We start from the raw sequence: 25,408 nt of genomic DNA on the forward strand, positions 1-25,408 counted from the left end.
TTCTCTCTATGCCTCGCACTTGCCGTTTCAATGACGGGATGTTCCCCTTTTCTTCGTAGTCGTCCAGGAGTTCTATCATCCCTTTCATCTGCACGGTCATCGGTTTATAGTGACCGACACTGGCCGATTTCCCAGCAGCTTAACGAAGGATCACGTGCAGTACCTCCAGAAGCTGCGGAAGGTGCGGCGCCCGAACGCCCTGTCGCCACCGTACAAGGATACAATGTCCATACCGAACCGTGGCTTCGTCAAGATTCGCTTCCGAGCGAACAACCCCGGTGAGTACCGCGGAAGAAACCCGGCCGGAACTGTGGCCCGGCCACTTTCCTCGAGTTGTGAGCATTGAGCATTATGGATGTGTTGCAGGGTTTTGGTTGGTGCACTGCCACTTCGAATGGCACCTTGCAAACGGGATGGGTCTGGTGCTGCAGGTGGGCGAACTGTCGGAGATGCTGAAGCCGCCGGTCGACTTTCCCCGGTGTGGCAGTTACCAGCCGCCGCTCGCTGGCGAAGTGGCGCATAACTTCCCCAGCGGCTAACGGACCCGTGTCAGGCAAGCATTATGATTGTACAGCAGCATTTAGGATTTGGTGAGCTCCATCAATTTAAGACATAAACCACGTGCGTCGGTAGAGTCGCATGGATCAGGAATAAAGAATTCAATATTTTATCAATTTGTATGTTTGAACGATTGTTGTTTTTGAAATCTGAATCATCGAACGCTACTCGCGCTTTTCTTCTCGACCTCACGCAGAGGTTTTCACACGCTGCGCCCTTTCTTAGCCCTTTCAGGGTCTTGGGCGGTTTTCGTAACACTGCCTGCCTGCGTGTGGTCATTATTTTTTAATCGGAAAATTCCGCTACAAAAATTCGTTAAACTTCGCCGTTTCGGCCAGCCAATCCGAAAAAATTTGACTTTCTGGAGCCACAAAACACTAGGGGAACAGGAGCGAATGGTAGGTAGCAAGCAGTGCACCACAAAATTGCATCAAAATATTTGGCAAGCAAAAATACTAAAATATTGCCTTTGAACGTATTATGCAATATTATTTCGAAATGTTTCCTCACAATCTTGCACCGGAAAGTTGCACAAAATCTATATATTGGGTGAAGTAAAAAGTTTCCGACGATGTTCCGCTAAATGGCGTTGGCGTACACTTACAGGGTGAATATAAAAAAATGCAACAAACTTCAGACTGCTGTCATTTCTAAACCTCTCGTCCGACAGCTGTCAGATTTATACCAGTGACAGTTCATTATATTGTTTATAAGCGTGCAAAAGCATTTTGGTGGGAATTTTACAGAAAAAAAGTTATTCGTGATGGAACTCAACCGTAACAGTATGATTTCATTATATTTGGCTGGAAAACCACAAGTGGCTATCTTTAGAGCCCTCCAGCATTTAAATGTTAATAAATCTTTTGTGTCTCGTACCATCGCTCGTTACAGTGATACTGGTGGCGTAGCCTGACGTCAAGGAAGTGGACGAAAAAAAACAGCAACATCACCAGAAATGGTTCGAAAAGTGAAGAAGCGACTTCATCGAAATCGTGTCGCAGTGGCCGAAAAATGGCTCGTGCGCTGAACATATCGCAGTATGCCATTCGGCAAATATTGCAAAATGAGCTTGAACTAAAGCCATTGAAGTTCCAAAAAGTGCAAGATCTTACCGATGCACAAAAAAAAGTTACACTCGAAAGAGCCAAAGACTTGCTTCGCTTGGCCGCAAGTGGTGAACTGGCGAATTTGGTTTTCTCCGATGAGAAACCATTCGTTATCCAGCAGTTTGTAAACAAATAAAATGATCGTGTTTACTTGCCAGAGAGGTCAGCTGAAAATTTACACCTTCGGTTGGCCACCAGAACTCAAGCGCCGGCCATGGTGGGGGTGTGGGCCGCCATAACAGCCGATGGTCGCTATCCGCTCGTATTAATCGACCGTGGCGTCAAAATAAATGCCGAATATTATCGCAAAATATTCTGAAGAGTGTATTGGAGCCTAGGGCACGCAAACATTTCGGTCGCAGACCTTGGACATTCCAACAGGACTCAGCACCATCGCACTCAGCACGCGCCACCCAAGAATGGTTAAAAAATGAGGTTCCTCGCTTCATTTCCACCGCACAATGGGTACCAAAATCTCCGGATGCCAATCCGTTGGACTATTGTGCCTGGGGTATTTTAGAAAGCAAGGTTTGAACTAAAAAATACCAAACTTTCGATCACCTCAAGCAAACGCTTCGCCGAGAATGGGACAAAATACCGCAGAGCCACTTGCGGGCAGCGTGTAACGGTTTCATTGGCCGTTTGAAGGCCATAATTCGTGCCAAAGGTGGCCAATTCGAACAAACCTAATTTGTTCTAAAATTTTATGAAATTTCCGACATTTTTTGCTTTCATTCAATAAAATTGAATCAAAAATGAAAAAAATATGGCGTTTTACTTTGTTGCATTTTTTTATATTCACCCTGTAATTCGGTAACCACTCGTCGCACCAGATAATACTTATGTGCGTTTGATAGGTGACACTCAGAGCTACATTTTTGTCAACAAGAGTTTTGCTATCAACAACGTAGTTTAAAAGTTACAGCGTCTACAAAATGAATGAAAATATGGAAGAAATTCGCTATATTTTTAAATATAATTTAAAAAAAGGGAAGAATGCGTCGCAAGCAGCTAAACAAATTTGTGCAGTTTATGGTGAGGATGCTGTTTCAGAAAGATCAACTCGTAAATGGTTTGCTCGTTTCCGTAATGGAAACTTCAATGTCAAAGATGCATCTCGCTCCGGTCGACCGAATACCGAAAAAGTCTATGAAATTATGGAAAGGATTGAACAAGACCGGAATGTTAGCAGCTATACCATTGCTGACGAGTTGGGCATCGCTCAGAAAACAGTTTGGAACCATTTGGAAAAGGCTGGATACAAAAAGAAGCTCGATGTTTGGGTGCCAGATGAATTGTCGGTGAAAAGTTTAATGGACCGAATCTCTATCTGCGAGTCTCTGTTGAAACGTATAAGTAACGCAAATAACTGAAACGCAAATAAGTATCCAGCAATCATTCATCAAAAACACATTTCATTGAAGCTGATTTCCACCTTGGTGGTTGTGTTAGTAAGCAGTATGGTGATTCGGTAAAGCCACATATCGTGCAAGAGAAGCCAATGCACCCACAACGAGTGACTGTGTGGGGCGGATTTTAGCTGATTGCTTCTTCGGCGAAATGGAAGCTGAGAACTTGGACGCCATTTGGATTCAACAGGACGGTGCTACGTGCCATACAGCGACAGTCACAATCGATATTTATGTTATACGAACAAACCAGCAACTATTCACAACTGCAAGACGCGAATTCAAGTTACTATTGGCGAAATAAAACCAGATACAGTCGAAATCTACTCAAAAATAGATCGACCGAATAGGCTACTGCCAAGCCAATCGTGGTGATCATTCGACCAAAATTGTTTTACATTTAAAAAAATCAGAATCAACCTTTCAAATAAAAGTTCAAGCATCGAATAAAATTATCCAATTGTGTTTTATAACCAAATGGAAAAAGCGTAAGCTTTTTTAACCAACCTGTACAAAGCAAATGGCAATCATGTTGTCCTACGTAGGACTTTATGTTGCTGCCCTCGTATGTTTTGCTTTTGACAGGATACGATATTAATGGTCGGTGACGAAGAGTCTTTGAACAGACCAGGAGCCTGCGCAACACGAAAACACGTTCTATCAAGCAGTTCATGCCAAGAACAGGAACTAGGACAACAGAGTGCACCTACCCCAACGATCGTCAAAACACGTATCAACCAACTTGTTACCCAACGCAATGCAATACTACGGATCATCGAAACATTGACGACGGCCGACGCGGCCACGCCACCTCGAGTTAAGCGATGAACTGCAAGCGACGGGGAAAACCCAAGACCGGGAAGAACGCGATCGCGATCCGTAGCGTAAGCAGATAAGGGCTGACCCATCTATCGGCGATCGGGACGACGATGAGCGCGACGGACGGCAGGGAAAGAGCGGTAACCGGCACGAAGGGAAACGATGCACTCGTAACCCGGTCAATTCGTAACGGGGGCATTAGAGCAGGATTGAACTAGTAATAAGGTACGCGTGAATCGAGAGGGACATAAATTATTGTGCGTATATAAGAAAGTTAAACGGGCCGCTGTTGGCCGATTGTTAGATTCAACCTCGAAGTGTGCGAACATTTATTCAACTACGAAGGCTCCGCAGTCCACTCGACGACGTGAAGTGTTGCATCTTTAACTATCGTAAGTAACTATCTTTTCCAAGGGCGATGTTTGATCCTTGCATCTTAATGTGACTGAAGCGTATTAAAACTGGGCACTTTTTGTTCATTAGGCATTGTTAAAACTGAAAGTAGAACCCGGTCCAAGTCTAATTAATCAGCAAACTTGTTCCAGTGTCACATCATTATTTTTAAGAACTCACATAATTATCTTGCTTTTTAATGAAGATTCTCTTACCGCCAATTTATTTATAAGCCATAGACTTTAATATTACATCAAAACACCAAGTTAACGCTGTTCTTGTTTCTTTACTCCAGATAAAGCGAATTTTGGACCCTTGAGCTTATTTGTGTATTCTGGAAACGATAAGTCAGAAGAGTGTCGCAGTGTCGTGAAGTGTGTTTCGGAAGCATGGGGCCTCTAGCATGGACAGTGCTCTTGTGCATCGTCAACAGTGCTAGATCGGGTGACGCGATTTTCGACGAAACTGATTCTGCTACACCATGTTCTGCTAGCTTCTCTGGATATGCTCTCGAGATGCTCATGGTAAAGCTAGACCACATGCAGCAAAGTGTCCTGGAACTACAGATCGAATTGGCCAAGCTGCGGAAAGAGGTTGCGCAGAGCCAAAATGACAGCGAGCCGCCCATGCAGCATTGTTTCTTGGAGCTACAGACCGAATTGGCCAAGCAGCGGGAAGAGACTGCGCAGAGCCAAAATGACATCCTCCAATCGATGCATCGATTGGAGGATGATGTTGGACGCAACTATACTCTTCTACAGGAACGATCATGGCAGATCTTGACGCAAATACCTACGCGTGTTACAAAGAAGACTAATCTTCTTTCATATGTGCCCTATCGCTCGTGCAGTGACATTCGGAATGCACAGTCTGGGGCATATATTATCCAGGCGAACAATGAAAGTTACGCTTTTATGGTGTACTGTCACCGCGATATGGAGGGTGGAGGCATCTGGTTGGTGATACAGCACCGATTCGACGGATCGCTAAACTTCTATCGCAACTGGACCGAGTATCGGAATGGTTTTGGTGACATTGAGAAGGAGTTCTGGATCGGACTTGAACGACTACATCAGCTGACATCGGGGCGACCCCATGAACTGATGGTTGAGCTGAGAGACTTTAAGGGGAATTATAAATTTGCACTCTACGCAGCATTCGAGATCGGCAGTGAAGCCGAACATTACAATCTGAAAACACTTGGAGCTACAATGGAACTGCAGGATTCTCTGTCAAGTCACAAGAATATGAAATTCTCGACGTACGATCGTGATAATGATGTATGGAAGGAAGTAAATTGTGCTGTAAGATTTGAGGGTGCCTGGTGGTACTACAACTGCTATCGCACCAATTTGAACGGGCCATACAAGAATATAGTAGATGGTAAATCGATGAACTGGTACGACTTCAGCAATTCCCATGAAGGACTGAGCTTTTCAAGAATGATGATCCGACCAAAATAAACTCTATTGTATATTCGCTCAAGATCAGTTGTGCGTTATCCATTCCCTACTAAAGGCAGGAAAACCTCCAAAAGGTCAACGTACGTCTCGAAGACTCGAAATAATCATCCTTCAGTTTGAAAATGCACGATTAAACGTGGCCAAAAAGGAGAAGACCTTAAACGCCAAACGTTAAATAAGAATAGCATTTGCTACGGTCCATAACGTACGCTTTACTTAGTCCGGAAATGTTAACCCGAGCAGCGACTACTTTCATCACTATCTTTTTCTACAAATATAAACAATCTATATCTTCTTCTTCTGTATATATAACTAGCAGGCCCGGCGAACTCTGTTTCGCCCCAGAGGCAATGGGCCCCCGGTGATAGGAGCAGTCGGTAACGCTCGTCCCTGTATCGCAGCTGGCCATGGGTTCGATTCCCGATTCCGGCGTTCCAGGGGGGTTGGCGCGGGACTAACAACCCGGCCCGTAAAAACGAACGTTTAGAAAGAGTATCAGAGATTAACATTGTCGCTGGTTGGTGCAGGCTAAGAACCGTTCAACTGTTATTGTCCAATAAGAAGAGAAGAACTTCATTTCGTCAGCTGATCTTGGAATTACTGGCAGTGTTTGGCGTAAATTTCAGGACAGTAAAATCATTGTGCCTCCAAAACATCTCGCAACATGCACCAAACATCTCGATTATATGCGTCATTCATTTCACGTTTTGGCGCTGGCATTCCTAATTGTTAGCTGGTATCTCCTCATTTATCTCAAGATCAGGATTTCTGGAATTGACACGAATTTAACCCTTCACCACTTTTCCCAAACAACAAAAATCCAAACATTCGAACCCATCTCAAATAAAACACGGTACGGTACAATGGTTGGACACGGTACGGTACAATGGACCATTGTAGTGTACCATTGTACGGTACAATTTCACTATTTTTAAGTAAATACTTACTGATAAATGTTTCCCTACGATTAAAATTACTCATCGAAATAAGAAAGTGCTTAAAATAATGTATTCAATATTATTTCCACGCACGTTAATTTTTTTACGACGCGAATGATAAAATGAGATGTGAATAGTCGAAATAGCGGGGCGGAAGCTTGAAATAGAAGTATTGCGCTGTCTTTCTGGCCTTTGTCGCTAAACAATTGCTCACAGTGGCGGATCGCGAGAATAACTGGAGGCTCCTCTCTTACTCGCTGACAATTTGCCAAACTATTCGGCGTTCGTGAGAGAGAGTGTAAGCATACGCAAGAGAGAGACAATTGCGTGCTGTTTCGCTCTCTGTCTATCGTTTGTCGATGCCGCCTCAGTGGGAGAGATCGCGGCGACCTTATTTGGATGGGGAAAGGGGGCGGGGGGACCTTGCATCAGCGAGAAAGAGAAGCCAACAATTGTTTGCTGTTGCGTGCTCTGTCTGTCCCGTTGCGTATCATTGTGCGTATTGTGGCTTCATTGTGACGCGATCGGATTATAAAAAGTATCCTATGTTACCCCCTTTGATCTAAGCTACCTCCACACCAATTTTCAGCCAAATCGGTTCAGCCGTTCTTGAGTTGTGAATAAAGAGCCAATAACGCGTACTCTTTTATATATATATAGAAAATGGGTGTTTTTCTGTCTGTACCGCATTTTCTCCAAAACTACTGAACCAATCTGCTTGAAATTTTGCACAGCGTAGTTTTGTTACCCCGGATTGTGAATAGGAAAATTTGACCTTCCCACACCTCCGGGGAGGGAGGGCTTCCATACAAATGCTACATAAACCCCTCTCCCCCTTTAATCCCGTTTGAAACCCCTCCCCTGTTTACAAAAAGGAGCTCCCATACAAAATCTGGGTAAATGTCAACAAAACTCGGATCATTTTCAAGTAAATTGAGCCAAATACAGCTGTTGCGAGTTTTGACATGTATCCAACGGGAAGCGGGAAAGGAAGCCTATCGGATACGTCCAAGGGAAACCCGATAGTCCGAAACGGAGGAGTAACGGGAGGCGGGAAGGGAAACTGAACGATTACGTCATCGGGAAACCCGATCGTCTGAAAAGTAGGAGTAACGGGAAATGAGAAGGGAAGCCGTCTGAAAGAAAGAAAGAAAGAAAGAAGGAAGAAGAAAAAGGAAGAAGGAGAAGAATAAGGGAGCTAGAAAGGAAGCCGATCGGATACGTCACCAGGAAGCCCGATCCTCTGAAACGCCTGATAATCGAGAAATGAGGATGAAATGAGGGGTGGCGAAGCGCGCCGGGAACAGCTAGTAATAAATAAATATTGTATTAGAAAGGGTACCCCCGCTGATAGAGCAGTCGGTAACGCTCTTCGCTGTCAGCGCAGCTGGCCTGGGTTCGAATCCCGGGATCGGTTGTCACTCAACCGGCCATGGTTTCGATTCCCGATACCGGCGTGACAGGGGGGTTGGCGCGGGGCTAACAATCCCGTCCGTAAAAAATTAAAAGTTACAGAAGAGCATCAGAGATTAACATTGTCTCTGGTGCAGGCCAAGACTGCTCAGCGGTTGTAGCGCCGAAAAGAAAAGATTAGAAAGGATACACCACCGACATTATTAAACCATTTCATTTTGATTTTGAAAGGATTTTAACATATTTCACATATTTTCTTTCCACAAGCCATGTTGGCTCTGGTGCGTAGTGTGATTGACAATTTTCAAGCAACACTTACAACTAATAGCCCTCATTTGACGAAATGAAAACAAATACATGTAACCGGTTTTGGAACATTGCGACATTGACTGAGATACACATTACAGTCAACAAGTGACCAGAAATTCTTCCATACGTACAACAATGCTCAAGCAGCGGGTCGTTATATCCATAGATTACAATACCATACTATAATTCCTATAGCTTGAGCAACGAATCGAATGAAATTTGCAGTATTGCGTTGCCCAAAATTATGCAAATCGTGTGCCTGTTCCGAATTGGTGATAGTACTTTTCATCCGAAGAATCCTCTAAATGGCGACTACCATCGCGTTGCTGACGCGTGTTTGATTTTTCATGTGTAACTTTGCAACTAAACTAACTAAAATCATGTGTAACTTTTGCAACAAACTACACTCAATGCACACTTTTGCGAATAATTTTGAGTCATAATCAATCCATTTAGTTACCGTTCCATCAAGCACCCCTTAATGAAATCCAAACAAACCTATCATCCTGCGCCGAGATTCGGGAGCAAAAAAACGTCACCCCTTGCGGAACACATCGCTTATGCTAACATCTTCTAGTAACTCCCTGAATGTGTTTGTGCTGGGCTCAGTCCTCGGCACGGCCCCTCACGGGAATCGTAATTACGGTCGAGTTGTTTGTTTGACATCCTTCGAGGTTTTAATATCAAAAATGCACATTCTTACCACCTGGCGCTGTCCGATCGAGCAGCGTGTGCGAGATTGCGTCTTACCGTAGTCACTTTTCATTCTAAATTCGTGCTTCAATACAAACCCAAAGTGGGAGTGATTTTTTTTTACCTTATCATGTGCAACTAATGTGCGTGTCTAATAGGACGCAATCATTCTCAACTGCGCACTATTTGCTCGTTCTACGCTTCCGGTGACTTTCCGCTGGCTCGAATCCATCGAGCCAAAGTGGCTTCGAGCAAACAGGGCGGTCTGATGTCTCCCGATGCTGATTAGCGCCATTGGTAGCCCTCTTTCAATCCAATTTACGAACGTGGCATACGATAAGCAGAGTGCACGTGTCATAACTGCGTGGCGGTCCCCTTCGAAAAAAAACAGCAAACACTGGAAAGAATCTCTCCATCTGGCAGCATTTCCTAGGACCAGTCCCAGTGGAAGCATTCCATCGCCATTTCTGTTTTTCCGCTCAGTATTTGTGCGCTACAAAGTTTAATCGAATCAAGTGTGGAACTAATTTGCTCAAAACTTGGCGTGCAAGTCACCGCAAACCGCGCCACCAAACCGTTGCATAATCTTGTAAAACCAGATAAAAGACAGCAGACACCGTCGGAGTGAACTAGAAATCCATCGGGACGCTTCTCAGGGCCGGCTTCTGGTTCCGTTTGGAACGTCGCACCGGCTTTCCGTCGTCTCCTCGGGGCCAAAGAAGCCAGACCGGGGAAAAAAACCAGGGAAACCGAGTCGACCGTTCCGAGTTCCACGGCGCACTTAATCAACCAACATAACGCGCGCTTCGCGCACCAACATTACGGACGCCCCTCGCGAAGGGTGACACCACCAACCCACGACGGTGGACGGTGCGAAGGGTGCGTGATTTTTGCCGACCTTTCGTGCCCTCCCCTTCAGGGCCCGAGGACCACAAATGGAAGCTGCAGGCGCAAAGAAAAGATGCCCAAGTGCTGCTCGGCTCGGGGTTTCTGCGGAAAACATGTGTTAATTGTGTATGCGAACGGCTTACGCATGTTGCGCCTCGGAAGGCGTGTGCGCCTCGGTGCCTGGATGCCCCCGTGTGTGTGTGTGTGTGTGTGTGTCTATTTGTCGGAATATTTGCCGTGCGGCTTCAATTTAGCATAAATGGTAATGCATTCGGTAAACATGCCTCCCGTTTGATGATTATCCTTCGCAGCGCACACACGCCCGAGAGAGAGAGAGAGAGAGACTATAATTTGCGTTTCCCGTTTCGGGTGACCGGGTTGGGTGGTGGACCGGTGAGTGGGAGGCATTCGCTTTCACGCTAAGCCTCGGCACCCCATTCATTGGCTTATGCCATCTTGCCGACCCGGATCCCCGGGAGCCCATCTGCCCCCATCGGTGCTTGGGCAAGCGATACGCCAACACACAAATGTCATTTACCCACATTCATGCACACACAAACACACTAACACAGGCCGCCGTTGTTCAAACGGCGTTAGGTTTTTTCAAAAAAAGAAAACAATCTCGGAGCTGTGCGCTGTGCGAGCCTTTTTACGACGGAAAGCCGTGCCAGGAGCGGTGGGCTCTCAGGACGCACCTCAACAGCAGGACAGCAACCGAGGGCGAGTAATTATGATGTCCTTACAGAGTTTTTCGAAAAGAAATTGCAACTTTTTAAACGCTACCGTGAGCTGCTCGCTCTCTAGTAGAGCGCCCTCCAACCATGGCCACGGGTACGTCCTATTCAATTTCAATTCACAGCCCTCCGCGGAATTGGGACTGTCACGGTGTCTGATGTAGTATTGTTCAGCATTCCCACACAGCCAAGCGGCGAAGAAATTAATTAAAATACATGTTTGTTGAGCCGCCGTACTGATATGCGTGAACTGGTTGAGTCTATGAAGCATACGCAGCAGCATACGCGCCGCGATGCTAATTGCTTCTTCGTATGTTTTCTTTTATTTTCCTTTGTTTTGGTTCGGTTCGTTGAGATTACGTTGCAACCCTTCCGGGAGGCCAAGCCGCTCCTTGTTAATCTCATGCCTGATGGTGCGCGTGCGGCTAAACATTGTGTCCGATCCGATTGTCAATTGGTTAATCCGATTTGTTTCTATGGGCCACTATTGTTACACACATTTATACAAATTATATATTGTTTGCTTCTTCATTCTATATTCATTAAGTTTTGCGGTTCGGTAAGAAAAACACAATTTTATAGTTTGAAACACACTTCATTATTTAGTATGGTCTCCCTGAACATCAATACACTTGTTCCAACGAGACTCCAATTTATAAATTCAATCCCTGAAGTGAGAAATTGGAACGGGCTTCAAAATACGTTTCCACAGCTGTTATGATATCATCATTTGATGAAAAACGCTTTTCACGCATGTTTTTTTCGGGTCTGAAAACAGATGGAAATCGCTAGGAGCCACTAGGGGCTTCACCAGAGACCCTAGATTGAACGGTTGATACTCCAACAATTCAAAGTTTAGCATATTTGCTCTTGTGATAGGGTTCATTGACCCGATTAAAGAGGATGTTTTGCTTCTGCAAACCGGGTCTTTTTCACGAATTTCTTCTTACAGCCGGTCCAAAAAGAATATAACAATAATCGAAATGTGTTGTTTTACCAGTTTGCAAGTAATCCCCAAACAAAATTCCATTCCCGTGCAAGAAATCTGATTCTAACACTTTCTTGATCGGTTTTGGGACAGGAACTCAATCAGCACGAACGCTGCTCTGAGAAAGAAGCGTCTTCGTACAGAGTGAGCCATACAAGATCCTTTTTTCATTTGGTTATAAATATATTTAATATTTAATATGGTTTGATGGTTAAAATAATATTCTACTCATAAGTTTGTGCATTATTGTGCTAAGAGTGACACTACCTTTGTTATTTTAAAAAACAATGGATCAAAAACAATTCCAAGTTTTAATTTTACACTGCTTCTTGGTGGGAAAAAATACCGTTCAAGTGAAGCAATGGCTTAAAAAGTGTTATAAGGACTCCGCTCTATCAGAAACAATATTAAAACGTTGGTTTCCTGACTTCATACGTGGTCCGATAGAGTGACCGATGATGCAAAACACGTGGACGAATAAGACGATAACACCAGAAAATATTTAAAAAAAACCACAAAATCGTTTTGAATGATCGAAAAATGAAGTTGCGTCAGTTAGCTGAACTTGTAAAGTTATCTTAAAAACGTGTTGGCTTTATATTGCATGAACATTTGACTACGAGAAAGCTCTGTTCAAAATGGCTGCCGCAACGTAACAAACCGAAATTTTTGCGTCTATATCGGATAACCGATGGAACATGGATCCATCACTTGACTTCCGATTCAAAACGATCGTCATCTGGTGTGGAGAGCAACTGGAGAATCTCGTCCAAAGCGCCCGAAAGCACAATACTACTTTATACATTCCTCTACCCCTGATAATCACAATGCTACATTCCTTCCTGAGATTCAATACATTCCTGATAGTCGCAGAAGATCGTAATAGAAGATCATTCAGGAAATGATCTGCCAAAAAAGCGCCCACATCAAAGCGAGACCAAATTAACTCGAATGGTCAGTGCTCGATTTTCCAGCACCGCTTATCGCTCGCCTCTTAATGAATGAACGTCTGCTCAAAAAAGCGCCATTAACAAGCCGCACCAAGGGTCACCGAGGCCTGACGCGTGCATGCGTGATGTCCTGATGGTAATTATATAAGCGGGCGACTCGTGCGAACCAAAAAGCTTGACCAATCGTCCACAACTCATGTTGGCCCAGTCCGCCCGGAATGATAAGGATGCCGGATGGCGGAGGTCCGGCCCAACGCGGGCATCCCAAATCGACCACCTAACTCAGTTATCAAAAACGTCTCTCGTCGGCAGGATGGGTTTCGCAGGTCGTGGTTACTGTGTCTGGTTGGTGAGCCTAGCGCTGCTCTTGTGCGTCGCTTTCATGGTTCAATTTTCGACCTACCCAAACGCAAGTGAGCTTGAACCAGGCCGCCGGAAACCCGGTGCCAATTGTCACGGACGGCGTGGTGTCCATCATTCATGTCGGTGCTTTCTGTTTTCTTTGTCCACCCGCGAAGGACATTCTTTTGTGACCAGGTTTCTGGACGGCGCTTACCTGCTGAAAGCAATTGCATCCTGTGACCAGCGAGCAAATGGTTCGATTGCTCAAGTGCGGCCCCTGCCGGACGGTACGGATTGTGATCGGCCGTGCACCGTGAACGATGCTCCTCGAGTTTGTTACTTCCGGTGGATTGCGGAGCAGTACGCTGCCATGGGATCGTGAGTGGACGCCAGCGTGCCGTGTCCGCGCCGATTGTAACCGAACTCACCTTCCGCAGGGCTTGTGGCGATTGTCGGTGGGGAAACCGGAGTCACTGCTTTCATCCGCAGTGCATCACGGCCGACGGAATGGAGCGTGGAGTGGTGTCACTGAATCGTCGCATTCCGGGACCAACGGTCCACGTGTGTCGGCACGATATCGTGGTGGTGGATCTGGTGAACCACATGGACGGGCTCGACACGACGATCCACTGGCACGGGCTGCATCAATCCGAGACTCCCTGGATGGACGGAGTGCCGATGATTACACAGTGTCCGATTCCGCACGGCACCACCTTTCGGTACGTCTTCAATGCGTCCCACGTCGGCACCCAGTTCTATCACTCGCACTCCGGCCACCAGAAAGCCAACGGACTCTACGGGTTGCTGGTGGTGCGTTCGCCCACCGACCTCAACCGACGGCTGTATGACTTCGATCTGAGCGAACACCGCATGATAATCTCCGACTGGACACTGGATCTGGCGGAAAAGTTTGTCCCGGGACTGCAGAGCAGCACGGTGCGCATGGACTCGATTCTCATCAACGGCCGCGGCCGGCATTTCGATGTAAGACCGCAATCTGTCGCGTTGAAATTTACGCTGATGAAGTAAAACGCGTGCCACACCCACAGGAAGAGGAGCAGAAACTCCAGGACCAGGCCCCGCTGGCGGTTTACCGGGTCACGAAGGGGTTCCGGTATCGGTTCCGGTTAGTTAGCAGCGGCAGCCAGTTCTGTCCCTTCCAGCTTCAGGTATGTTAAAGTGTGCGAGAGCCGCTGGGATCGGTTTTATTTAATTTTCTGTAACCCAAAGATTGAAGGTCACCGAATGCTTCTCATTTCGACCGATGGTGGCGCTCTGCAACCGCTGACGGTGGACACACTGATCTCGACGTCCGGCGAGCGGTACGACTTTGTGCTCACCGCCGACCAGAAACCAGGTATTTCACTGCTCCGGAACGCTTCTTCCAGAACTCAAACCCTGAACCACTTTCTTTCTCTCGTCCGAAGGCAACTATTGGGTGCGTGTTCGAGCCATCGGTTTCTGCAACGTCGAGCGGCGGGAAGAGTTCGCCATTCTGTCGTACGCGGACGCCGAGAGCGTGTCGGATGAGGAATTAGCATTCCCCGCCAATAAACCGCCTACGTGGGACCAGCGGTTCCCGTCGGGAACGGTAAGGATCTTTAGGCTCACAATTTCGGGAAAAGGAAATTCTCCCGAGAATCTTTCACGGCCACAGTCAACTAACTGCCACAGGCCACCATGTTACTTAACCGACCACAGCCCAATGGCGTGACAGAGAAGGAGAGAGAGCGGGCAGGAACTTGATAGAACCCCGACCCTGACGACCGGGCCTTATGTTGGCCTATCACTTCCCAGTATCGCACCCGGACCCGGACAATGCCAAAAAGCAAACGGCACTCATTAGGCACGGCGGTGGCACATTTCATGCGGCTGCCAGTTCCATGTGCCATGTGCTCACTTAATCACTATCGCTCACTTATCTGCCCGATGGCCCCGATCGGCCCGAGTTAGGACTTTTTCGTGTACTTCACGCTACACGTGGAGGTTCACAGGGTCAGTTGAGATCACACTCTCTGTTTTTCGTGTGACCTAAGTCCGCCATATGCTCGCTACGGTGCGATTCGTTACAGTTCCGCCAATAAGTTTTGCACTCGTTCAGATGTCGTTCATTTGTTGGTGTCAGTAGTTGTTGAGCAAAACCATTATGGAAGTAATTTGCACTTTACATAAAGTGTCCAATGGTACTCTTTGCTCAATGTATGATTTTTGTTTATCCTTGGTTCTTGTTTACCGTCATTTAAACGAGTAATATGAAGCACCCAATCGAAGAGAAGCGAATTTTTGACAATTACGAAGGGAAGGTGGACTGTAGGAGCGCTATTTTCATACAATCCGGATTTTCTTAAATGAACTTTGAAAACTTTTTGAAGCACATATTAGTTGAGAAGTAAATATTGCCTCTATTTAAGGTACTTGTTATACACTTCACTAGAACTAGAAAGACCATCACAAACTTTTTCGTTTCGCATATTTTCAATTTAATGATAATTGTTCTCACTTTAAAAATTTAAAACAAGGTAATTTAGAAAAATGGCGAATGAGGATTACCTATTTCTCTAAGTATAGATCAGCAGACAGATTAATAATTAGCATGGGATAAATTAACATTCCGTGTTCCGCTTAAATCGATTGAAAAATAACACATTCTTTGAACGAAATGCGTTCCAACATTAATAGAATGGCTGGCTGAATGTTTTTCTAACAAATAACAAACAACAAAATGTTGGTAAATTTCAATTTATTCGAAGTTTTTTTTGAGGCTTTAATTGAAAACCACAAACAAATAGATAAGCGAGTGATGATGCTACGCTTGTGATTAAGCTAATCTAAACAACAAAAACCAGAAATGGGAACGTGCGTCTGGCTTATCGCACCCTTCAAAGACCGCGTCATCCCCGTCGATGTTTGATTGTCTCATGCCAATTTCGTCATGGAACAAATCGCTCGAAAGTCCCCGTCGTTACGCCTGACATAATAGCGACCTTCGCAACTTATTCATCACCCGGTCAAGTGGTATTCCGGGAGAGCTTAAAGCCTTAAACTTGCGTCTCACAAGTGCCACAGGAAGTGGTGGGCGCGTACGAGGATAATCCCTTCTTAGATAACGGTTCATTGTTTAACAATTAAAACCCACCTACGGGCACCGAGGCTCGTGCTACACTTTTCTTACGCCAAACTCACAAAGTTCCCATGCGTGGACTGGACAGGTTCTCAACAATCCGAACGCCACGTGCTATCTGGCGGGCGATAGCGATCGGTGCGTGGCGGACTTGGAGGCGTACGAGGAGCAACGGGACGACCGACTCATCGATGCCGAGCCCGACAAGCGGTTCCAGGTGCTCTTCAATACGTTCACCGCCGACCCCGGCATACTGTTCTCGGACCAGGGCTACGTCCGATACATGAGTACGTGTACGAGGCTGAACCGGCCATCCTGTCCAATTCAATAATAGTTCCCAAACCGTGTCCTTGACTCTCTTCCGACCACGCACGCACCATCAGCGGTGCTGCTCACGCTAAACAACATCGGTGTCACGAACAACATCAGCATGGTGTTTCCCGATTTTCCGCTGCTCACGCAACCGGAGCTGATTGCCGGCGACAAGCTGTTCTGCAATGACACCCACAAGCCGGACCGTTGCCGGCCGAACCTGGCCTGCTTCTGCCTGCACCGCCTGAAGGTGGATCTCAACGATGTGGTGGAGATGTCGCTGATCGACGACTCGAAAGGTGCTGCAGCCACTGGCAGCCCCTTGCCCCCCCTGGCCCCCCACTCATTCTCTGTTCGTCCTCAATTTTAGTCATCCGAGACCTGTACCATCCGTTCCACTTGCACGGGCACCGCTTCGTCGTTACCGGCATGGGCCAGTTGCCGCTGTTCCGGACGGCCGATGAAAAAGTCGACTTTGTCAATCGACGCGACCACCGTCCGCGCGGACGGATGCCCTCCGATCACAACCCCCCGTACAAGGACACCGTGTCGGTGCCGTCCCGCGGCTACACCAAGATCCGCTTCCGGGCGGACAATCCGGGTAGGAGCGCGTGTGTGTGTTTTTGAAATTTGTGTTCAACTTGTTTTAATTATGCTTTTTCCACGTTGTCCGTTGTTTGCTTTACGCTCCAACAAATTCGTCGGGCGCTGTTGGTCCCGAATCCGTTGGTGACCGAATTGTAATTGAGTTGCGCAGGCTTTTGGCTGGTGCACTGTCACTTCGAATGGCACCTCGGAATCGGGATGAGCTTCGTGCTGCAGGTCGGCGAGATCGAGCAGATGAAAAAGGCCCCGGCGGACTTCCCGCGCTGCGGAAGCTACAAACCGGACGTACTAGCCCACGGACACTCTGCGCTGTGATAGGCGCCGACACTAACAGGCCAGTGACGGTCCCGGTTCCCTCAACCGGCCAGTGACGGTCCCGGATGTCAGCTTTACAACAGTTCGACTTTTAATCGTTAATCGTGTCGTTTGCCGTTTCGGTAGGGGTCGCCTGTGACTAGAGCATTTGAAGCGATGGCGATTTGGAAAGCTTCACCAATAGTGTGGCGATCCGGAAAAATTTATATGCCTAGCTGAATAACTACCACCGTTGTATGATGTAAATTTAGCATGATAGCCAATTTAAAAATAATATTTTAAAATTCATATCACCTTGCATTGTTCAAAACTATTGAAAGAATTTAGTTTTAAAGAAATTGGAAGGAATCGGCTTCAGGACACAGCATGTTTGTCATTTCTAGCGCCTGAAATTATGCAATGGAAACTGTAGAACCTAATAATCTAATATGGTCCATTATATTGTTTCATACTTCTCACAAAAAATAATTACTATAGGTTGAGGCCGTGACGTTGACTTGAAACAAATGTTCTGTCGCCTGTAGAAATAAGACTAGCCGATGTATACTGCTTGATAAAAATCACACGGTTTTTATGATGTTTGAAATTGATAAGAATTAAATTATGGAAAACCCCCGACGTCAGTGAGCCATTAAAAAACAGAGGATTCTTCCATCTATTGAAAGCTCTCATCAAACTATTGCCTTGAAAATAAACATATCTGAATTGACGTAATATTATCGTGGTTATAAAATTGTAGTTTACATCGTTGTTGCAACCACGGAGCGATACCGATACCGTACCCACGTCACGCGGGAGCTTAGGAACAGACCACATCAATCCCACGGGCTCATTTCTTCTGCATCTGCACCGTACGGCAATAAAACTGCATCGCACCTACTAGGGGGTTTTATTTGCTCTGGCTGAGAATCTTCCGAGAACTAGTGTGGTCACGCAAACAGTTCCCGGACAAACTGCAAATTTACTGCTCCTGCAGCGGTTTGATATCGTCCAAACAAGTGATTTCCTCGAAACTGGATCTCGTGAATCCGTACCACACGATAAAGTCGGTTGCTAGGGCCCCAAAGATCGAAACCCTTTTTCGGAACTGGAACAACCCACAAAATAAGCCAAACTAAACCTTACACCAAACCGTTGCACGTTTTTGTTGGGCCAGATCTTCATCGCCAACACGTTTCACAGGGCTTCCCACGGCGTGCGGATGCGTTCTCGACGGTGCGAAAGAAAGCGTTGATATCATCGTCTCAGCACGCGAAGGGGAAGCAGACGGCCTATCTTGAATGCGCCAAAGCCCCCTTCTAATCTCCAACTTACTACCTCTCGAGTGGACGAGCATGCGAACAGCATTCCACTATAAATAATTACACCCGAGCACCTTGTCGGTCAGTCGGGCGCAGATCTTACCGGCAGACACATTTCTTACACTGCAAAGGGACGGCAGATCGAACGGAACCCTCCTTAGCTAGCAAGTAATCCTCTCCCGTAAGGATGCGGTACAGTTTGCTAGTGATACTGTGCTGTGGCGCTAGTGTAGTGACCGCTCAGACATGGCTGCGTACGTTGATCGACAACTCAAACGGAACGATCGACGTGCACGCGTTCCCCGGCGAACAGTGTTTACGGGAGTGCGACAGCACCCAGCCGCGGATCTGCCACTTCTCCTGGACGCTGGAACACTATCACGCGATGGGACCGTAAGTTCGTTGTTTGTACAAGGATTAGGCGTTTGCCCAGTGCCTAACGGCCTTTGAGTTAAGTGCCGGCACTAGAAGGTCGACTTAGAAAGCGATGACGCCGGACGTAGAGGCTAGTAGACGCCAGTCACGCCAGTGGTGTTGTTGTTGCCGTCCATTTGCTTAGTGATGTGGCTCATTTGGACACCACGACTACGACACGCTTTGTGGAGCAACCTCCCTGTAAACAGCAAATTTGCATGTGCCATTTGGATGGGGGCCGCTCAAGTGAGTCTTAGACATGCAAACAAACGCTTCAAATAATTACGCTACAAGTGGTTTCGATTAGTCAACAATCGTACTCAAGTTTATTGTAAATACTTGAGCAAGAGCTATAAATAGTTCGATCTTCCTGAATAGAGACCTTTTTGCAATGGTGAAGCATTTCGAGGCGAACTTGGCAATGACTGTAAGTGAGCAGTATAACTTTATCAAACGGAAGCACCCAAAGGATTTCCGATGAACCGTTGCTTAGTTCGATCATTATATGACTTGAAGGCGACTCGTAGATTACCCAGTAACCAGTTGCACTACTTCCCTTCAAGAAATTCGCCTCACTCGACATCTGTTGAGTGTAATGGAATTAATCTAAATTAGTCACGGACCCCTTAACAGAGTGTATGTTACGCATTCCTTTCCCCGTAGAGCCTGCCGAGCTTGCAGCCGAGGTCAACGGGAGGACTGCTTCCATCCGGCCTGCCTCACGGCCGACGGCATAGAGCGCGGCGTCATGAGCATCAACCGCAAGATCCCGGGACCAGCGATCAGCGTGTGCAAGGACGATCTCATCGTGATCGACGTGACGAACGCGATGGCCGGAACGGCCACCAGCCTCCACTGGCATGGGCTACATCAGCGGGCTACACCACACATGGACGGTGTTCCGTTCGTGACCCAGTGTCCGATCGCATTTGGCAACACTTTCCGGTACGCGTTCCTGGCGACCGAAGCCGGCACTCAGTTCTATCACTCCCACTCGGGGCACCACAAAGTAAACGGCCACTACGGGGCGCTGGTGGTCCGGGAACCTCGGTCGGCTGACCCAAACTCCCAGCTCTACCACTACGACACTCCGGCACACGTGTTGGTGGGCTCGGATTGGATGCACGTCGATGGCGAGATGTTTATGCCGGGGTTGCCCTCGGCCGGTGGCATACTACCGGTCAACCTGCTGATCAACGGACGTGGGACTTTCGGCGGCGGGGAGGGTCATGTCCGGATGGATGTCCCGCTGGAGGTGTTTTACGTACGCCGGGGAGCACGCTTTCGGTTCCGCTTCATCAACGCCGCCAGCCACGTGTGTCCGTTGCAGCTCCAGATAGAGGACCACACGATGGAGATCATCGCCAGTGATTCGTTTCATTTGCAACCGCGCAAGGTGGACACATTCGTCACTACGTCCGGCGAGCGGTACGACTTCGTGGTGGATGCACAAGGCACCAAAGGTGAGAGACCGCGAGGTTGGAGCGAGCTCCCCTTTTTCAAAAAACTCCTTGTTAATTACAGATACCTACTGGATTCGACTGCGAGCTCTGGGGCCCTGTGAGGCCCGCGAGCTGGAACAGTTTGCGGTGCTCAGCTACACGAACACACCCAGACAGCAGGCGGCCTTCCCGGCCCAGGATCCGCCGCCGTACGATAAGCCGTTCAGCAACGTGTACACCGCCAACCACCCGAACGCCACCTGTGGTCGGGCGGAGTTTGGAGATTACTGCATCACGGACTTCCAGGCGTACGACACGGACGAGTCGATCATCCACGGAGTGCCGGATCACCAGTTCGAGCTGGGCTTCTACAACTATCCCGTTTCGTTCCATCACATGTTTGAGACGCATACCCACGAGCACTTTATGAGTAAGTCACCCGGATCCTTAATACTTCACAGACCGGTCCCTCTAATCGGTGGTTTGCTTTGCAGACATCCATGGCGATCTGATGCTGCAGGGGGCCATCAACAACATCAGCCTGGCGTATCCTCCCTTTCCGCTGCTCACGCAACCCGATCAGATCGACGAGGATATGTTCTGTACGAACGAAAGCCGTCCGGCCCGTTGCGCCGATCGGCAACTCTGTACCTGTACGCACCGGATCAAGATCAAGCTCGGCGATCTGGTGGAACTTTACATTCTCGATCTGACACCCGCAGTCGACAACCTGAACCACCCGTTCCATCTGCACGGCTACCAAATGTTTGTGATGGAGCTCGGCCAGGATCGTCGGGTACCGATCACGATCGACATAGCGCGGGACATCGCAGCGCGACGGTTAACGGAGCGGACTACGGGTTTCCTGCCGCCGCGCAAGGACACCGTGTCGATACCGAGCCGCGGGTACGCCCGGGTACGGTTCCGGGCGGACAACCCCGGGTTCTGGTTGATGCACTGCCATTACGAGTGGCATACGGCCGTCGGAATGGCGCTGGTGCTGCAGGTGGGCGAGACCGACCAAATGGTGCCGGCTCCGAGTGGGTTCCCGAAGTGCAACAACTACGTCCCGAGCGTGGACGAGCAGCTGCTGGCGGGAATCTAACTGAAGCAGGAGTTGCAAGTTTGTCGAAAAAACCCTATTTATTCTACTTTTAGTGAAATAGTTTAACTAGGTTTATGTAACGTGTAAATACAGTATCGATGGTCGCTTAATAAAACAATTTACTCAATCGAAAATTCTGTTCTTGGACCTCCGCTACATCATTATGGGGAACATCAACGTCTAAATCTACTACAGGGTAGTTAACGAAAATAATTACAAAGTTTTTTTTTATACGAAGTGGCTATATATTTTTCGATGCTTGAACTTTTATTCGAAAGGTTAGTTCATTCCATTTTTTTATGTAAAACAATTTCGGTCAAATGTCCACCAAGATTGGCTTGGCAGTAGCCCATTCGATCGACCTATTATTGAGTACATTTTCGACTGTCTGTAGTCCTACCTCGGCAATGGCAATATGAATTTTGGTCTTGAGGCCGTTAATAGTTGCTGGCTTGTTCACTTAACATTTATGTTTATGTTTCTTGGATGCCAATTCACAACACCATTTCTGCTGATTATTCGCTGTCCGAAGATGCGACGCAAATTGCTGTATGGTACGTAGCGCCGTACTATTGAAACCAGATGTCATCTAAGTTTTCAGCTACAATTTCCTAGAAGAACCAGTCTCGGTAACGTACGCTGTCAACGGTTGCAGTGGCTCCTTCTTCATTTTCGAAGAAAATGGGTCGATAAAATGGGTCGCCAAGACTAAAATCCAGCCACTCGTTTTGGGTGCATTGGCTTCTCTTGCACGACGTGTGGGTTTTCCGAACCCCAACACCGACAATTCTGCTCATTAACATAGCCACCGAGATGGAAATAAGCTTAAATGGAATAAGCCTTGCAAATCGGAAATTTTTTTTTTATATTTCGCAACTTTCGGCAACCAAAATTGTATTTTATACCTAAATGGAATGAATCGTATAAAATAAAAATTCAAGCATCGAAAACTATATACGAGTTACAACCAAATGAAAAAAAAAATCTTTCGTGAACCACCCTTCGTATAAGGGATGTCTGAAGATGCCCAAAGTTATCCTTCACTTTCTCCAGGGTCATCGCAAGATTGAAGAACCGAGTTAGATAAGGCTGTCGACGCGTGCACATCCACTTTCCGAATGCAACCGGAAGCGAGAAGTTGTGGAAAATCTTGAGACGCGCCTAACGCACAGCCTCAGCCAGATCATTTCTAAGATTATTATTCCTTTCAAAAGTATCAAGAAAAAGGATTCAACACCCGTAACCGTTTGCAACTCATCCCAAGTGAGCTTAAGTGTTTATCGAGACGTTATCGAGACTGGCGGGCCGACCGATTTCTCGACCTCTCCGTTCAACACTTATCGGCAATCGAGTGAAGTATCCTTCATCGCGCAACCTTTACGTAACCTACGGTGGCCCCCGGCGACTGATCCGGAGCGAGGCGAAACCGTCTGCGATTATCCCTAACCGCAAGCAATCTGAACCCTCATTCTGGCTCATTATTTCCACCTTTACCAACCCGCCTCTGCACAATGTGATTCCACCAGACAGGGGCACGAAAGTAAACCGGTTGAGGCTCTCGAGCCGGTGCCTCCTGCGAGCTTCTTCCTTTGCAGGAGTCAAAAGTGAAGTGCCGGGGTTGACCGGGTTGAGAAAAACAGGATCCTATTCATCGGAACACGCGTCCGACGAGTCCGCGCCATATGCCCGGGCACACATTAACCGGGTATCGGTTTCAAATTTCAATTACAGCGCACTTGCCTTCGCCTTGTGACACGCAAGAGATCGTCAACGCGATAATAGTTCCCGGCTTCCGGCTTGCGGCGTGTAATCGGCAGGCTCCATTGTGAGGCCGGTAAATCGTTTAGCGCTACAAATGTGTCTTCACCGCCAGGCATCCTGTTGAGTGCGTCAAAGACCGCCGCATCCGGTCCACGCAGAAGGACCTACGGTGGTGTTCCTACGTTCCTGCTGCGACGCTGCGACGCTGCGACGTTTACATGGCGGCGGTTGTGCCCGCTCAAGGGGCCAACATCGTGGAGCGCCGGAAAACCCGACAATGCAACTGCAGCATGCAACTGATCGTGACACGCTCTTGTACGGCAAATGACAAAGAACTTCAGGACTCCAGGCTCTTTGCCACGAAAGCCACGCGCAATTCGTGCAGTCGCGACACGCGAAGATGCTGTATGCTTCGCGAGGTCCTTCAAATTTAATCTTTCTCGCCTGACGAGCAAACTCAGCGTTGCGTTTGAAATAATGTGTATTAAAAGGGTTTATGGAGTGGAAAGGAATTTCCAAAGCATAAGCATGTGCGGCGCAGTTCGGTGAAGAGCGAAACGGGTGGAAGATGTTTAATGGTTCGACAATGGACCAAATGGAATGCATCGTTAATGCCAACTTGTGCCTTGTTTATCGTCTTTTTTACAGTTTCTATTTTCCAACGGTCTTTATGATTACCGGTTTTAATTAATTACTATGATGGGAAGTGGATTGGGCGGTGCCATGATCATCATGATACGTTTGCGGTTTATTCTACTTATTGTCATAATTATTGTGCTCTGAACCGTTGGCATTCCAATCCCGTCGGCACCTTCAACGTGTTTCAACTCGGTCCAGTGCATCCATTAAACATAAACTGCCGTCTTTTTACTTACCATCTCAGCCAAACCTTATACGTCAAATCGATTCTCCTGGGCGGCTTCTTAGGCTTAGAAACTCATTGAAAATCTTCCACACCCCAAACTGACCAGCACACAAATTGCGGTCTTCAGCAAAAGCCTTTCGTCTAGTCCAGGCGACAATGTTTAAACACCGCCACCGATGTCAATGGACTCAAAAGGCTCGTTCCATCGGATCTGTTTGCCTACTCTCTTTGCACTTTTCGGGCGTCTCATGAAACGTGTTTACCAACCGCCTCGATATCTTAGGCAGTTGTATGGAAATTTTAAATAAACCACAGTGCCTGCGGTCGACAGCACCCCGGTCGGATCGACAAGATCAGCTCCGAACAGCAAGTCAACACCATGACCAAACCTTTGCGATTATCCTCCCGCTCTGGTGAAGCGTTCTGAAAAGCGTCCTGGTTATTTGGTAAAAAATCTCCTTTCTTAATATCGCTATCATCAATTTTAGTCATTAATCAGTTTCTTTACTTATTATCACGAGTCGTGCAACAAGAGCATAGTTTAGTTTACTTCGGGCAAACACATAAAATACAACTTCTCGATAAGATGGGTCAACCGCTACGATCCGTTCAGGTCAGGCAGTCCCTTTGATTTGTGGTTTTTAATTGCATGAGCCTTTTTGATATACGGCCGCTCTCTGCGGCAATTAGGTTCTCTTGAAAGACCTTGGGATGTCGCTACTGCTACGGACTGTTTCACGGTCGTGGCCCGAAAAACCTTGTCCGAAAAGCCGGAAAAGCCTTTGCTAACGTAGTTATGACCCGAAGAGAGCCACCCGGCGCCCCACATCCAGCACACTTTATGCAGCGTCAGTAGCCACGCAGTAAGTGCTGAAGGTTAACCACATTGAATTACAGCCCATTTGGACCATATGTGGTCAGGACGGCCGCCGACCGTCCGCCGAGGACGGCAGCGAGAGCACAAACCCGGATGTCACCAAATTACCGTAAGAGCATTTACGAACAAAATTGCTGTTCTAACAGAAAACTGACTCAAGGAGCTAACGCCCAGGCGCCCTGCGGTGCGGTGTGCAAGACTTTCGTAACTTACCGCTAGCCGCTGGCCTGATGTCCTTGTTAGCCCGGAGGGCCATAGCATTAGCGACCGAAGGTGCTAGAAAACA

The 25,408-nt window shown here is 47.4% G+C and overlaps 4 protein-coding genes across 4 annotated transcripts in view; all 4 read left to right on the forward strand.

The window, feature by feature from the left end:
• The window catches only part of LOC128270710 (uncharacterized), a 13,660-nt gene extending 13,121 nt beyond the window's left edge, over positions 1 to 539 (forward strand). The window contains exons 12-13 of the mRNA XM_053008124.1: positions 60 to 278; positions 367 to 539. Of these exons, the coding sequence (XP_052864084.1) occupies positions 60 to 278; positions 367 to 539 (392 nt within the window). The remainder of the gene's footprint in view (positions 1 to 59; positions 279 to 366) is intronic.
• Positions 540 to 4,674: 4,135 nt separating this feature from the next.
• LOC128270711 (fibrinogen-like protein A) lies at positions 4,675 to 5,748 on the forward strand. Its single transcript, XM_053008126.1, has one exon. It carries the CDS (start codon positions 4,675 to 4,677, stop codon positions 5,746 to 5,748), a length of 1,074 nt encoding a protein of 357 aa, XP_052864086.1.
• A 7,544-nt stretch (positions 5,749 to 13,292) lies between these two features.
• On the forward strand, positions 13,293 to 17,357 carry LOC128270712 (uncharacterized). Its single transcript, XM_053008127.1, has 9 exons — positions 13,293 to 13,381; positions 13,441 to 13,987; positions 14,053 to 14,172; positions 14,234 to 14,360; positions 14,431 to 14,594; positions 16,213 to 16,411; positions 16,508 to 16,735; positions 16,807 to 17,037; positions 17,194 to 17,357. Exons 1-9 carry the CDS (start codon positions 13,374 to 13,376, stop codon positions 17,355 to 17,357), a joined length of 1,788 nt encoding a protein of 595 aa, XP_052864087.1. The 5' UTR covers positions 13,293 to 13,373.
• A 236-nt stretch (positions 17,358 to 17,593) lies between these two features.
• Positions 17,594 to 21,619, forward strand: LOC128270713 (uncharacterized). The gene is made up of 5 exons (XM_053008128.1): positions 17,594 to 17,598; positions 18,845 to 19,051; positions 19,736 to 20,535; positions 20,597 to 20,944; positions 21,009 to 21,619. The coding sequence occupies exons 1-5, from the start codon at positions 17,594 to 17,596 to the stop codon at positions 21,617 to 21,619; spliced, it is 1,971 nt and encodes a 656-aa protein (XP_052864088.1).
• Positions 21,620 to 25,408: the final 3,789 nt, after the last annotated feature.

Source organism: Anopheles cruzii, chromosome 3 (assembly GCF_943734635.1).
Source record: "Anopheles cruzii chromosome 3, idAnoCruzAS_RS32_06, whole genome shotgun sequence".
Classification (NCBI taxonomy): Eukaryota; Metazoa; Arthropoda; class Insecta; order Diptera; family Culicidae; genus Anopheles; species Anopheles cruzii.

Bases quoted from the DNA above. Each gene is read 5' to 3' on its own strand.
- LOC128270711 (XM_053008126.1), top strand. From the start codon at position 4,675: ATGGGGCCTCTAGCATGGACAGTGCTCTTGTGCATCGTCAACAGTGCT.
- LOC128270712 (XM_053008127.1), top strand. The intron at 14,173-14,233 runs GTATGTTAAAGT...TGTAACCCAAAG, and splicing joins TCTGTCCCTTCCAGCTTCAG to ATTGAAGGTCACCGAATGCT. The intron at 16,412-16,507 runs GTACGTGTACGA...ACGCACCATCAG, and splicing joins GGGCTACGTCCGATACATGA to CGGTGCTGCTCACGCTAAAC.
- LOC128270713 (XM_053008128.1), top strand. The intron at 19,052-19,735 runs GTAAGTTCGTTG...CTTTCCCCGTAG, and splicing joins CACTATCACGCGATGGGACC to AGCCTGCCGAGCTTGCAGCC. The intron at 20,536-20,596 runs GTGAGAGACCGC...TGTTAATTACAG, and splicing joins GGATGCACAAGGCACCAAAG to ATACCTACTGGATTCGACTG.